The 16298-nt window shown below is 43.2% G+C and overlaps 1 protein-coding gene across 1 annotated transcript; it reads right to left on the reverse strand.

Moving 5' to 3' along the window:
* Positions 1 to 1160: 1160 nt before the first annotated feature.
* On the reverse strand, positions 1161 to 16229 carry actr2a (actin related protein 2a). Its single transcript, XM_014172672.2, has 9 exons — positions 16060 to 16229; positions 13879 to 13989; positions 10321 to 10536; positions 9482 to 9554; positions 8539 to 8675; positions 7956 to 8105; positions 6985 to 7130; positions 3480 to 3612; positions 1161 to 2871 (listed from the first exon to the last, which is right to left on the reverse strand). Exons 1-9 carry the CDS (start codon positions 16105 to 16107, stop codon positions 2701 to 2703), a joined length of 1185 nt encoding a protein of 394 aa, XP_014028147.1. The 5' UTR covers positions 16108 to 16229; the 3' UTR covers positions 1161 to 2700.
* Positions 16230 to 16298: the final 69 nt, after the last annotated feature.

The raw sequence follows: 16298 nt of genomic DNA on the forward strand, positions 1-16298 counted from the left end.
AGAGCACCAGCTTTCCTGGACGACTGCGTGATCACACTCTCCATAGTGGATGTGAGTAAGACCTTAAGAGGTTAACATTCACAAGGCCAGACGGATTGCCATGACGCGTACATTTTCAACCTCTCCCTGACTGTCTAATACCAAGTAGACCACCATAGTCCCTGTGCCCAAGAACGCCAAGGTAACCTGTCTAAATGACTATCGCCCCATAGCAGTCTCATCTGTAGCCATGAAATGCTTTGAAAGGCTGGTCATGGTCCACACACACCAACACAGTCGTGAAGAGGGCATGACAACACCTCTTCCCCCTCAGGAGGCTGAAAAGATTTGGCATGAGCCCTCAGATCCTCAAAACGTTATACAGCTGCACCATTGAGAACATCTTGACTGGCTGCATAACTGCTTGGCATCCGACCGCAAGGCGCTACAGAGGGTAGCGCGTACAGCCAAGTACATCACTGGGGACGAGCTCCCTGCCATCCAGGACCTCTATATCAGGCAGTGTCAGAAGGCTCTAAAAACTGTCAAAGACTCGAGCCACCCAAAGACTGTTCTCTCTGCTACCGCAAGGCAAGTCTGGAACCAACAGGACCCTGAACAGCTTCTACCTCCAAGCAGCAAGACTGCTAAATAGTCCGGATAATTATTTGGTTAACTATCTGCATTGACCCTTTTTGAACTAACTTTGTCTCATCACATCTGCTGATGCTACTGTTCATCTGTCACTTTATTCCAAGTTCTATGTACATATCTACCTGAATTACCTCGTGCCCCAGTACATATAGCCAAGTTGTTACTCGTGTGTATTTATTATTACTTGTTTTACTATTTTCTTTCTCTTCATTGTTGGGAAGGGCCCATGAGCATTTCACTGTTAGTCTACACCGGTTGTTTACGATCATGTGACAAATAAAATTGACATACACTCACGAAGAAGCCACTCGCATTCTTGTTCTCTGCAGCCTTCATTCTAAATATGACCACATAGTTACACAGCATACCCATGCATCCGTACACGTGAATGTAGCAACTCATTCTTTTGAGGCAAATCATCTGCCTTCTAATTCGGTCTTATTTAGGATCACTGCCGACAACGACGATAATGTCACAAGTATTTATGGCGACCACTTGGTACATCTCAAACACAGAGCACCACCAGGTATTTATAAATCACTTTGCTTTATTTAAAAATCAGCGGTAGGCAGTTATGCTATGAACCAAAAAACAAAAAAAAATACAATAACTGCACTTGGCACTGGATGACTGTTTGGATAAAAAAGAAAATTATACACATTGTGTAAGTGCCTCCAATATACATATGAAAACCAAAAAAGGAAAACCTTAAATACCAGCTTTTATGTGGTCTCCATGTCTACTGACACCCAAATTCTTAATATTACAAATGTTCAACACCCCCAACAAATCCCCACCCCTGACCTCAAAAAGAATGAATCTTCACTGGAGCGGAGACTAGGGAGAGTTCCTACTGGTCTCAGAATGACTGCCTCTCTAAATAGGTTACGGTTCAGTATGCCCTTAACAACTGGTCCTAGGTCTGATGCATTGTTTAGCTCACAATGGTTAAGGATAGGCCTGGGATAGAGATCCTAGACCTGCTGTTGAGGGCAAAATGTAACCCAGACCTTAAAAACCCGAATGACTCGTGTGTCCAACAGCCATGATGAGGACGACACACCCTCACTCTTTACGAAAATACACGGGAGTAATGCACTGCAAAAAAATACAAAGACATGTTATTTGTCCGTCTGACAAAAACGAAAGGCAAAACCTCTTCTCCAAAAGGAAAGCGCATCAGCAAAATGAATGTGAACACAAAATATGACTTCAAAGAAAAGTCTGAGCAGTCCTCATTGGAATTGAATACATGGCAAATATTTAGCCATCAGTGGAATGAAATGCCTTTTTTATCGTGAGGGAAGGCCAACCGTTTCTTTTTGTCATCATCACATCCCCCTTTCGACACAGTGGCAACAGACTACATATGGGATTCAGACAAGTGGGCAGGTGGACCCTGTGAGAAGGAGAAACATGCCCCAAAAACCACCTGCACTCTAATCCACCATCACCCCCTGACCTCCCCCCAACGTTAACACAACCTCCTCAAGAGGAGCAAGAAATCACCTGCTGATTAAGACTGGACAAAAGACAAAAGGCAGGCAGAAGGGTGGATTTAAAAAGGGCAGCTCGCCTTTGATGGAGGCCCCTTGTGTACCCTGTGCCCACAACACAGGAGAATCCGACACCCCCTCTATAAATGAATCCCTAATAATAATTGACTTCATCTTGATGATCATTGGGCTCGTGTTTTGACCAAATAAGTTGGGCAACATGATTGAAACTATTCCCAGGAGACGCGTTGTCAGCACCTCATCCATCTCCTCCCACCTCCCCAACCCCATCCGTCCGTCCCAACATGCCCTTGGAGAGCGTGAGCGAGCGACTCTGGGACAGGGGTGGTAAAAACAGATGATCGCATCGAGAAGAAGTGAGCGGTAGATGGATATCAAGTGGAGGACGTGGCAGAGAAGGAGGGCGGGAGACAAGACCAAGGCTACATCCCAAATGGCACCCTACTCCCTAGATAGTGCACTACCCTATGGGGTCTGGTCAAAAGTAGTGCACTGAGGGAGAGGGTGCCATTTCAGACTTAGCCCAGACATGTGCATCTTGGGGGGGGGTTTATCTGACGGTGACCCCCAGCTTCTCCAGGACACGCATCCCCTTCTCCTGGTACTCCTCCCTCGTCAGCCAGAAGTTGTCCTTGTCCTTCATGATGTCGGCCAGCACGGCCCCGCCCAGGAACACCATGTGCTTGCGCCGAGGGGGGTCCTCGATCCGGATCTTGAATTTCTGCACACAAGCAGGAAAGAAGGAGCCAGAATAGAAGATAAGGAGGAGAAGGGAAAAGTATGAGAAGGGAAAGCAAAAGCATAATAAGAGGGGGAAGAGGAGAAATAGAAGAAATAAGGAAAGGGGCAGAGAGAGAAGAAGAGTGGGAGGAAAAATGTCTCTTAACAACCTTAACTAAAAATAGGTGTGAAGTCGTCTAATAGTTACATTAACTGAACCAGCAGGCCTGGCATTGAAAATGCTGAAATGGATAGTTGCCAAATTGAGCAATCAGTGTGTAAAGGAATGAGTGAGGAACAATGAAACATTATATTTTAATTTAGTTGTGAGCGCATGATTTAAACATGGTCCCATGACAAAGATAGTTTACTCCGTGTTGAAGAAGCACATTGCTTGTGTTGTGTACACTAATTCAATTTAGGGCAACACCGCCTCCTGGTGGCTGATCAAATGACTGCAGTGAGAAAATGGATCGTTAAATGTCTGTTGCCCTAAAAGTCAAACATTGGACAGTAAAACCTGCACTAAAAACATCAACAATAAAATATGACATGTAATTAAAGCATGCTACTTCGAAGATATAAATGGCATTCTGTGTGCGCCCTCACCGAGAGCTTATCCACATCTCCTTTCAGCACGCGCTCCAGGTAGAGCTGCTTGAGCTCACGCTCCAGTCGAGAGGGAAGGCCAGGGTACATGGTGGAGCCCCCTGACAGCACTATGTGTTTGTAGAACTCAGACCTGTGTGGAGAAGGAGAAGACGTTTAGGGACAAGAAGAGACCTGGACGAAGGAAGAGGATGGAGAGAAATAACTTCAGGTGAATAAGAATGGCGACATGGAGAGAGGAAAAGAGAACATTTTGCCACAATGTGTTTGTAAAATTCAGCCCTGAGGAGAGAAGGTGAGGATGTTTACGGAAGAGAAAAAGGGATCTATAGAATATTAGACAAAAAATACAATATGGAGAAACATTTTGATAATCTAGGACTGACCCCATTTAGGCGACTGGTCGATTGTTTGGTCGATAGGCAGTTGGTCAACTGAGATTTCTTTAGTTGAGCAGTAGCAAGAAAACAGTCCAAGACATGCATTACTGAAATTGTATATTACATAAGAACAATGGTGCAACACTAATAAAAATATTATTTTGTAACAAATGCGCTCTCGTTGGATAGTGGTCGCTGTCCGCGGTTGTGAAACATCAGTGCGCTGTTGAATTGGCGCCTTTTCCTAGACCATGTTTCTATGTGCATAATAGCAAAGTTAACCAGCATATTGGTGTTGAGAACAATGTGGCGGAGGCAGCAGCGGAGTTTGGAGACGAGAAAATAATCCTTGCCTTAATTGTCTAAGAAAAGTGAGGAGAGAGGAAACCAACTTAATTTAAGTCTTTAATCAATAGCCTAACTGTTAAAATGTGTCTGGCTTTATACATCATCCATATACAGTACCACTCAAAAGTTAGGACAAAACCTACTCATTCAAGGATTTTTCTTTTTTTAAACTATTTTCTACATTCTAGAATAATAGCGAAGACATCAAAACTATGAAATAACACATGGAATCATGTAGTAACCAAAACAAATAGTCAAAATAAAGAGTAGGTGTGGAATGAATAGGTGTGTCCAAACTTTTGACCGGTAGTGTATATCTACAGAAAGACAGATTCTACTTCTGTTGCCTGTTTGAGTGTTTGTTTAATAGCCTACTGATTCTGTGAGTACCAAGCCTCACGCAACCACATCGATAAACAATCACAAATGTTTTAATCTTTGCTATGCTGTAATAAAGGCTTTACATTTTATTTAGTGTTGTTTACACCTTTCCAAATTGTCAGAAAGTAGTAGATTTAATATAACAACCCTCCTTTTTCCCCTTCTTATTGTTAATTACTATTATGATCATCATTATTATAATAAGTAATGTCGTTATCATAAGTAGGCTTAGTATAGCAGCCTTGTATAACCATCATCGAGCTGTAGGCCAAAGAGCACATCCTGTTTTGTTTTAATACCGTAACTTAAATAGGCCTATATTTATATAGGCTACCGTATCAAGCAATCATTTATTAGTTCATGTCATCACACAGCATACAAGTCATTCATGATTTGAAAAGCAATCAAGCATTTTAGTTAAAATACAATAAAGCGACTATTGAATAATTAGCATAAAGATAAATAGGCCTAAATCGTTCCATTAACGCTATTGTTTAGTCTTTGCTGTAATAAAGGCTTTGCAATTAAAACATTACAACAGCCTGTCTGGTAAACTTATTTTGTGTTGTTTATATTGTTCCAAACGGTTAGAACAATCATTATAATCTAATAGCACCTGTTTGGCACACATAATATGCTCCCAGCACTTCCTCAAATTATTTTTCTTGATCTCCAGTATTTTCCACAACTAGTCAAATTTGTTCCACACATCTGACTTCCCCTTTACCTCCTGAGCAACCAGCAAACATTCCACCGTTTCGAGTTTGGATGCAGAGGACGTGACATTTTGCTGTCACGTTTCAGAGTTTGTTACAATCAATTTATTGATGCGATTATGATATGCTATAGGGCAGGCCTTATTGGTCACGTGCATGAGACGCATACATGTGTCACGTAACGACAGCAAGGTTTGAGGGAATAGGGAATTAAATTAGGGATTTCGGTAACATAACTTCTCAGTCAGAAATGGCTGTAATTATGTTGCAGCTTCAGCAACACGGACAGCACAATACACACTGTTGATGTTCTGTGGTGATCGCGGCAGCAGGGAGGAGAGAATGGGTGCTAGTCACTCGCTGTCTTTTTTTTTTTTTTACTTCTTAGGGATAGCCTCTTTTTTTACAATTTTCACCTAAATGACATACCCAAATCTAACTGCCTGTAGCTCAGGCCCTGAAGCAAGGATATGCATATTCTTGGTACCATTTGAAAGGAAACACTGAAGTTTGTGGAAATGTGAAATGAATGTAGGAGAATATAACAATAGATCTGGTATAAGAAAATACTAAAAGAAAAAAAAAAAAAAAAACGGGTCTTTTTCTACCACCATCTTTGAAATGCAAGAGAAAGGTCATAGTTCTAGCCATCACTGGTTGTAATTCTGATAGTGTCCACAAGATGGCAGTGTATGTGCAAAGTTTCAGATGGATAATTTGAAGAATGACTGACCTACAAGACTTTTAGTGTGAAGTCCCGAGGTACATTTGTGCAAATCGTGAAGGAGACATTTGCATTCATACTCTATTTTTCTGCAAGAATATCGTCAAATCTGTATACTTGGACTTTGATTTAGCTTACCAAGTATTAGTAGCCAGATTATAAGTTCAACATTTGCAAAACAACCAGTTTTCATAACTCTGAATATCCTTAAAATTTTGGTCCAAAATGAAAAGGCATGCTGTCGTACAAAGTTAGTAGCTACATTTTACGACATATACATGGTATCCGGATACTCCCGTAAAGCCCAGCTCATTGGTTTTCTAGCTATGTTTGACCCCGATTGGTGCTTATTTGACAAAGATAGTTGCCCGCGTCCTCGGCATGCCATGAAGGCGTCACTCTCTGACCAAATATGCTGTCCTATAGGATATACTACACCCCTGATGAAATAGTGAAGTTTTGTTACCTTCTAGGATGTATGAGGAATAGATACGAACACAGATTCCGTTCTTTGCACATTGAACGAGTGGAAATACAAAATCGATTGTGCATGCTGTATGAACCTTTTTAGGATTTTATCTAACAAAACTTCATGTTGTCTCTGGGACCCTTTGGATGATACATTCTGAAATCTTGCTCTGATTTAAGTACACATTTCATCTTCAGAGGTGCATTTATCAAACCTATCGTGGTGAAAAAAAGTGTTGTTGTTAGGAGCTCTCAAACAATAGCATGGCATTTTCGCAGTAATAGCTACTGTAAATTGGACAGTGCAGTTATTTTAACAAGAAATTAGGCTTTCAGCCAATGTAAGACACTTATACGTACCGACATTTGTTGTTTCTCTCAAGTCATTGAGTGGATTTAAATGTTAACTAATGAAATGGCAAAGAAGTGAAAGAGGATGGGAAATCACTAGGTCACTAGTAAGTAGGGGGAGTCTGTCATGGAGATACCTGGTGTCGATGTCTGCTGCATTGATGGTGTTGAAGAGGAGCTCTGCCACCCCGACTCCCTCCACGTTGATGAGGTGGGGCTGGAACAGAGCCTCAGGGGCTTCGAACCGCTCCCCTCCCACCTTGATCATCCTGCCGTCGGGGAGCTGGGGACACAGAAAGGGGATCAACATTCACACATCGGAAAGCATTTAATTGACATCAAGACAGGACTGATGGCTTTCTTCTGCTAGAACACCGCTAGGGAAATCTGAAGGCAACGCTAGGCTAGAAATGGACAATAGACAATGTTTGGAACTGGCAACGTTAAGTAAGAGTCTCTCTCCCTCTGGTCAGATGGAGCCGGCTGACATACAGTAGGCCTTTTACAGAGCGTGGCGGAACACTATGTGGGAGGGAGCATAAAGGGCCCATTGACGCTCCAGTCTGGAGTCCAGAGTAGGAAACAGACACCAGGTCAGCACGTGGCGTGGGAGTCTGGGTCGTACAGGAAATGATGTCATGCCCATGGATGGGGAGGGGTCGTTTCTTCAACGATACAGTAGTGCTTTTGTTCCATCCTCTGTCCTCCGCCTCTCCTTCTCTCTCCAGGATTTGGGCAGGGAAACAAGGAGGTGCGCCGCCGCCCACCACACATATGAAAAATTCCATCCACTCCCTCTTTACATCACAGGGACTCGCGGTTCACCGCCAACCCCTACCGGCCATCGAACCCGGGTTGCTCACGGGATTTGGGCACGTGGTTGACTTGACTAAGTAACCTGGGGGCAGAGCTTGGTTCAAGAGCTCCTCCCACACTAAATATGGCTTCTAATGCTCTAAAATTATAACCTGATCATCTGCATGATACATTATGTCCACAAGGGGGCAGTGTTACCATATAGCCAGGCCGAAAAATACAGATGAATCAATAAGAACTGAAAGTGTAGTACTCAACCAGGATGATGACCGTGTGGGACTATGTTACTGACCGTGTAGGACTCAACCAGCACGGTGGTCTCCAGCGCCAGCTTCTGCTCCTGTTCGATGTTGTAGCCCACGTAGCACAGCTTCTCCTTCATCATGCGCACCGTCTCAAAGTCCGCCGAGTGGTTGAAGGCGTAGCCCCTCAGCAACAGCAGCTGGATGATGGATAAAGGTCAGAGGTAAGGTTTGCAGAGATCTCATCGTTGAGAAGGACTGCAAAACTAATTGAAAAAGACTACAATACTTTTTAAAATAGTCACCTTTCCTAATCACAAGTCTTAACATGAAATAATGAACAGGTGTGGTTTACAGTCGACTGCTTTCCACTAGCAAGTCATCAGACATACTCATGAAAGAAATAAGGTTATCCAAGAACCTGTCCAGGAATCAACCACTAGTTAGTTCCCCCTAGGCTCTTGAGTAGATTTCATAGAATTAGGATATATATATATATATGAGCAAGGTGCAATATCCATCATAATGCCTTATTCAGTCTTCTCACATCTACACATGCCTAGGGGCTAGGAGTTGTTTCTGGACAGGACATTCTAAGACAGCCTGAGTCACGCGTGGGGAACGAGGGTGCACCTTGATGAGGTAGCGCGTGATGTCCCGTCCTGCAATGTCCAGGCGTCGGGTCAGGTGGGGCAGGGAGAAGCCTTCGTACACGGGGCAGATGTGGGTGACGCCGTCACCAGAGTCCACCACCACGCCAGTCAGGAGACCTAAAAAAGAAAGACAGCAGTGCCAACAGAATAGGGCCAGTGAGAAAACACCCCCACCGTTTCCAAAGCCCATATCGAGATTATAGACCAAAGCATTTTATTAATTGTTGTTACCTATTTCTTGGTGTCAAGAGTTTTCCGTCAGAATACATTGGTTCAATATTTTAAAAAAAAGCATGGGTCAATGAAAGGCCTATGTCCTACAAATGAAAGTCTAGTATAGAACAAGTAGTATACAGCTACGTATTCAACTACGCGCTACTGCATATTCAACTCTCGTCCTGCTACTGAAAGGGTCACACATTAGCACAGCCTGTGTTTCATCCCTCATTCCACAGCTGTGTTTATTTTTTCCAGAGAAAGACCGATGTTACAAACAGCACATCACAAATGGAAGCACTTTATTTTATGATACTAGGTATTTACTACTGTAGAAAAGGATGTGGTATCAATGGGTAGTTTCTGGTACCATATCAATTGTTTTAATTTGTTTCTCAAAGAAACAAACAAGTAACTCATAGGTTATTATTGTGTAACTACTAACTAATAACAACTTTAAAATATAAAGAAAATATCTGGTACTGTACCAGAAAATAAAGTTTAAGCCCCAAATAATTGTTGCTACCATGGTAGAAACGCAGCAAAAGCTAATTACCGGGTATAATCGTCTACATTCCTCCATGTGTTCTGAAAGGCACTAACTTGCAATTCATTGGAGTGAAATCTCAGGTACCCAGTGCTCTTCACTGGTTTTGGGTGTCCTACCTTCCTTCTAGTTGCCTCATTTTGCTTTAAAAAGAACCTACCTTGAGCATAGAGCGTGAGCACAGCTTGGATGGCTATGTAAACCCCAGAGAACTGGTACGTCTCAAACATCACCTAGGAAAGAGGTAGGGAGGGCGAGAGTATGTCACTGGAATATGTAGTCACTGCAAAAAGTTCACCAGCAACTTAGCATCTTGCTAATACAAATGACCTTTGTTTTTGCATTTTGCACTGCTAGGAAAACCACAACAAATCTAACCTCAACTTCCACTCACAAGGAATAGACCTCCATGTTCATAAACCTGAAGTTGAAATGGGTGAAAAGGGGGATAACGACTTAGCCATGACTGGCCACCCCACAGAGGACAGCCTGACTCAATAACAGTGGCTCTGACAGACTCCCACTGAGGAGCTGTCGCCAGGCAGCAGACCTAGGTTCAAATACCATTTCAAATCTTTCAGATACTTTAGCTGTGGTTGATTGACCTTGCCTGGCACAATGGATTAGTACCAAAAGTGCAACGTCGACCCATGTGAAACTCCAGACAGGCTCAAACTATAAAGTGTTTGAAAGTGTTCAAATACTTGCTGCCTTAGTCACAACGACTGGCAAGTTGCAACTCCAAGACGAACCTCCTTAGCGAGAGCGCTAGTGCCGGCTCAGCACAGAGCATCACTGTTATGACTGATGAATCATTTAAGATCTACAATGGAACCTTATAAAAGGCCTTACAGGAAATCTCCTCCAGCCGTTCCCCGGGTACACTCCAGAATACACACTTTCAAAACTAAAGCATGTTAATGAAATTGTCCTCTGACAACGGATTTAAGTCGCTGGTTAACAAAAATAAAACACTTTTTTTTTTTTATGTATACGTACCTCAATGATCTTCTCACGGTTCTTGGTTGGGTTCATGGGCGGCTCGGTGAGCAGGATCTTGCAGTTGCGCGAGTCGATGTTGAGCTTCTCGGGACCAAAGGTGTAGTCCCACAGGTGCTTCATGTCGTCCCAGTTCCTCACGATGCCGTTCTCCATGGGGTAGTTCACCTCCAGCATGGAGCGCAGCTCGCTCGCCTCGTCCCCCACCATCAGGTCCTAGGAAGGGAGGGGATAAAGATCAGAGTTTCAGACGAGAGCTAAAACCAGGGCGTGACTTTTTAAAAATGAACCCGCCGTTTTGGAGGAATCCCAATAGTGCAGTAGCAACTGAATATTACTGCATAGAAACGATGCAGTGACCTCACACATAGCTCTGGGTACGAAAGTAACAATGTCACAAAAGGACATCCACCATCGTAAAACACTCAATGCCAAACAACTGACAGATAAAAAGAAAAAAAGGACCATTCTTGTCGGAGAGATGCCAAGCGCAGCCATTTCACTGTCCGAGCAGATTGCAGGGACCCATGAAACACACACACACACACACACACTTCTGTTATTCTACCTCAACAGGAGAGGTGGGAGTAAAAAATAAAGAGGACAGAGGAGCCAAGGTCAGAGGTGAATCAGTGCGTGTCCTACGCCCGCCCATCCCCTTATAACGCTGCAATGTTATCAAGAGGAATTGTTCATGTGTAACGCCCTGATAGCAAGACTAGGTGCGACATCTAGGCCAAATCAACAAATCATGGCCAGCGTCCCAAATGACACCCTATTCCCTATGCAGTGCACCACTTTTGATCAGGGCCCGTAGGGTTAAAAGTAGTGCACTATGTAGGGAATAGGGTGCCATTTGGGACTCATCCAGCCATGGTATATATCAGGGGCCAGTGTGTTGGATATGTTGGATTTCCAGAGGACACTCAATGGAGGAAATCATTTTTTTTAAACTCTCAAATACTGTGAGAAACTAAACTCAAAAGGGCTGTTTTCCCCAAACACAGATTAAAGGCTAGTCCTGGGCTAAAGCATGGTCAATTAAGAATCGCCATTGAAATAGCTTCCTTGTCCAGGTTATGTGTCAGGAAAATTGCTCCAACAGGTTCACAGTGGAGGGAATAAGCAAAATGTAATCTAACATCAAGAAATATGCACCATTCTCCAGGCAGTTCTACATGTTCTGAAAAACTTAGAACCATGGTCTGCTCCACAAGTCATTGCAGCCATTTCAGAACTTCCCCAAATCTCCACAAAAAAGAAATATGTGAGGGCTATAAAGTAGTTAGCCTAGCGGTTAAGAGTGTTGGGCCAGTAACCAAAAGGTCGCTGGTTCGAATCCCTGAGGTGTAAAAAAATAAAACCGCAGTTCGGCCCTTGAGCAAGGCAGTTAACCTCACCGATGACGTCGATTAAGGCAGCCCCCACACCTCTTCAATTGTGCAACTGACTAGGTATCCCCTTTCCCCAGATGATAGGTACAATTTTGTATTTTTTTAAATTTTTATTTCACCTTTATTTAACCAGGTAGGCTAGTTGAGAACAAGTTCTCATTTGCAACTGCGACCTGGCCAAGATAAAGCAAAGCAGTTCGACACATACAACAGAGTTACACATGGAATAAACAAACATACAATCAACAATACAGTAGAAAAGTCTATATACAGCATGTGCAAATGAGGTAGGGTAAGGGAGGTAAGGCAATAAATAGGCCATGGTGGTGAAGTAATTACAATATAGCAATTAAACACGAATGGTAGAATGTGCAGAAGATGAATGTGCAAGTAGAGATACTGGGGTGCAAAGGAGCAAGACAAATAAATAAATACACTATTGGGATGAGGTAGATTGTATGGGCTATTTACAGATGGGCTATGTACAGGTGCAGTGATCTGTGAGCTGCTCTGACAGCTGGTGCTTAAAGCTAGTGAGGGAGGTAAGTCTCCAGCTTCAGAGATTTTTGCAGTTCGTTCCAGTCATTGGCAGCAGAGAACTGGAAGGAGAGGCGGCCAAAGGAAGAATTGGCTTTGGGGGTGACTAGTGAGATATACCTGCTGGAGCGTGTGCTACGGGTGGGTGCTGTTATGGTGACCAGTGAGCTGAGATAAGGCGGGGCTTTACCTAGCAGAGACTTGTAGATGACCTGGAGCCAGTGGGTTTGGCGACGATTATGAAGCTAGGGCCAACCAATGAGAGCATACAGGTCGCAGTGGTGGGTGGTATATGGGGCTTTGGTGACAAAACGGATGGCACTTTGATAGACTGCATCCAATTTGTTGAGTAGAGTGTTGGAGGCTATTTTGTAAATGACATCGTCGAAGTCAAGGATCGGTAGGATGGTCAGTTTTACGAGGGTATGTTTGGCAGCATGAGTGAAGGATGCTTTGTTGCGAAATAGGAAGCCGATTCTAGATTTAATTTTGGATTGGAGATGTTTAATGCGAGTCTGGAAGGAGAGTTTACAGTCTAACCAGACACCTAGGTATTTGTAGTTGTCCACATATTCTAAGTCAGAATCGTTCAGAGTGATGCTGGACGGGCGGGCAGGTGCGGGCAACGATCGGTTGAAGAGCATGCATTTAGTTTTACATGCATTTAAGAGCAGTTGGAGGCCACAGAAGGAGAGTTGTATGGCATTGAAGCTCGTCTGGAGGTTAGTTAACAGTGTCCAAAGAAGGGCCAGAGGTATACAGAATGGTGTCGTCTGCGTAGAGGTGGATCAAGGAATCACCAGCAGCAAGAGCGACATCATTGATGTATACAGAGAAGAGAGTCGGCTGCACAGTAATGTCTCTTATCGATGGCGGTTATGATATCGTTTAGGACCTTGAGAGTGGCTGAGGTGCACTCATGACCAGCTCTGAAACCAGATTGCATAGCGGAGAAGGTACGGTGGGATTTGAAATGGTCGGTAATCTGTTTGTTAACTTGGCTTTCAAAGACCTTAGAAAGGCAGAGTAGAATAGATATAGGTCTGTAGAAGTTCGGGTCTAGAGTGTCTCGGCAGCTTCCCAATCTGTGGGAATCTCAGACGATACGAAAGCGGTTGAACATGCTAGTAATAGGGGTTGCAACAATTTTGGCAGATAAGAGAGGGTCCAGATTGCCTAGCCCGGCTGATTTGTAGGGGTCCAGATTTTGCAGCTCTTTCAGAACATCAGCTATCTGGATTTGGGTGAAGGAGAAGTGGGGAGGCTTGGGCGAGTTGCTGTGGGGGGTGGAGGGCTGTTGATCGGAGTAGGGGTAGCCAGATGCAAACCATGGCCAGCCGTAGAAAAATGCTTATTGAAATTCTCAATTATAGTGGATTTATCGGTGACTGAGACAAAACAGCACCCATTTTACAATGTATTCTGTATTACACGCAACACACATTCTAATACCTATTTCAGACAGAATTCCCAGTATGTTACCTGTTAAAAAAAATAATGCAATGTTTATATGACCCCCTTCAAAAACAGGTTATTACCACTTTCTTGAGGAAATACTAAAGAACACATTTTTGTCTAGATATCATAGGGTTTTAAACACTTCTGTGAAGTAAACGAGTGAGGTTACCTTGATCTCAATGTTTCCCACTTTAGCTGTGGAGCGAATGATTGGCCGGCCAACCAACGCAGGGAAAATGTGCTCTGGGAAGTTGGAGCCTGCATAGCCGCACTTCACAAACTAGGTTTAAAGGGAGAGACAGAGGCAGGGTCAGTGACAAACATTTTTTGCAAGTTGGTAAATAACATAGGACATAAATACATTTTCATAGCACACAGAATGACAAAAAATGAATAGAGATTAATAATAAGCCTATAGCCAAATACTAGAAATCAGATCAAAGCATTTAGCACAGACTACATTAAAATAAAACCTTTTAGTCCAATAACTCTGACATAACCTAGCCTGATCGATAATTCAGTACACTTGTCTTGTTCATTAACCAGAAGTTTGAGCCTTCTCTACTTTCTCGGAGTCACATGGTGCTGTTTGAGTTCACCTAGGTACAGATTTAGGATCAGCTTGCCCTCCCCAAATCCTAACCATTAGTGAGGGAAACGCAAAACTGACAAAAGACCAGCACCAGCAACTCCACCCTACTTTGTTTGTGAACACTCTTAGAGGGGTTACAGAGGAAGTTACAGCATTGGTCGTGTTATCATCCCACAATCACTACCTGACCTGCAGCATGCTTAGGAAATTATGTAGAGAACCAACGCAGGGAATTTCATTCAAACCTGTTAGGTTGTACTAGGCGTTTGCTTCAAGGAATAGCCTAACGCGTGAATCAATACAAGCGCTTTTCCATGCATGTTTAAAAATCCATTTGGCTTTCTTTAGGCCTACATAATGATTAAATGACATAATCCTCCTCCTTTCACCCACGTTACATTACATAAATGACCTTCTCATTCTCAACCTTCCGGGAAGAAGAATAAAAGAAGTGTATGACATCACCTCGGAGAGGAAGGGGTAACTAAAAGGCAAGAATTGAAGACAGAAGGTAGGGTACAGTGTACAGCGTGTCCCATTTACACTCCGAGTTATGAATCGCTAGCAGGCTCTTTTATTCGCAGTGTGAACAAAGGCTGTAAGCAGCAGTTTCATTGTGGTTGGTAGCTGGGGAGAGACAAGTCAGCTAACCACTGAATGGAACACGGCCAAAAAAAAGAGAGAGACGAAAGAATAGTCTGGCTAAATACTAAGGTAAAATGGTGGAGATGAAAACAGCGTATATTGTAATTTATTTGTCAATTTCATCCAGATGACTTATGTTCACAAACATATTTTACATGAGAGTTGCAATTGATCTGATAACTCCTTACATGGAAGAATGGTTTCTGACTTCCTCACTGTACAAGAATGAGGCATGCGCATTATCTACCGCTCGAGACAAGTTAAGTTGGTTAACTTTCCTTGTTCAACAGTTGGTAGCAGTACTTTAATTGTGATATTTGTTTGTTGGTGCCTGGTTTAGTAAAACTATATGCGCAAATCCTCATCCAATTACGCAACAATGTGGCAGTGTAAAATACTTGCTACAAGTTCAAAAGAGGTTTCGGTGAGGGCTGGGCTACAGATGCTGGATCATCATTCTTTGTGAACAACACCAAACAATATCTAAAAATGTGGAGTTACTGAATAAAACGCAATAGATCACGTCTTTTCCTTGCCCAATTCGTTGCAATTAACAATGACGCTGGCAAGTTCTTACAGAGAGCGTTCGTTAGTTTGAGTTAACAATCAAATTGAAACAAGGGGTGGAAATGTAGGGTAATGATGTCTGATGAATACCTATTTGATATAGCTAAATGTGGCAGAACACGAGATTTAAGTGATCTCTGGAGCATGCTATAAAACTGCGATTTGTAAATTTGAATGTTAGCTATTGAGCTTGCTGGCCAGCAACCTAACTAGCTCGAGACGATTCGAGTTCGCAATGTCAGCTCGAGCAGCCGGCAGCTGCGATACCAATATTTATGGCTACTCCAACTGATTCACGAATTCTAGTAAACAATCGATACTCTAAACATTCCACCGACCGGTGTGAACCTTGCCACCTCTAATTGACAGATGCACCAACCTCAATGAATGCATAACTAATTGACAAGCTGACAGACCGTGGCTACACAAGCTAGCAATGAAGCGAGCTACTTCCTGTTCCTCCCCATCTCATCTGTCAAATTGCACAGCACAAAAGCCGGAACCCTCATAATTTGACGATAGAAGACGGTCTGTTAGTAAACTTACCCCGGTCCCATTGTCGCAAACCACCACTTTCCTTCCCTGGCTGTCCATTTTCTCTGAATACAGAAACCAACAACCCTCCTTGGCACAACTTTTTTCGGCAAAGCGGAAAACACCACCCCGGCTATAGCAAAGGGCTTTTTCCGGAATGTATGACACATGCCCATATTACACACACACCTATCAGGGTAGAGATAGCTAAGAAATTCAGCCAATTACGTATGGCAACGCCTTTCCATAGA

The sequence above is a fragment of the Salmo salar genome, chromosome ssa02 (assembly GCF_905237065.1).
Source record: "Salmo salar chromosome ssa02, Ssal_v3.1, whole genome shotgun sequence".
In the NCBI taxonomy this organism is placed as follows: Eukaryota; Metazoa; Chordata; class Actinopteri; order Salmoniformes; family Salmonidae; genus Salmo; species Salmo salar.

What these genes read in the sequence shown, in the direction of transcription:
- actr2a (XM_014172672.2), bottom strand. Translation starts at nt 16,107, where the DNA reads ATGGACAGCCAGGGAAGGAAAGTGGTGGTTTGCGACAATGGGACCGGG. An exon ending in TGCTGGTTGAGTCCTACACG is followed by an intron (nt 7,131 to 7,955) that starts GTCAGTAACATA and finishes CTGTGTCCCCAG; the next exon opens with CTCCCCGACGGCAGGATGAT. An exon ending in GAGATGTGGATAAGCTCTCG is followed by an intron (nt 2,872 to 3,479) that starts GTGAGGGCGCAC and finishes GCTTGTGTGCAG; the next exon opens with AAATTCAAGATCCGGATCGA.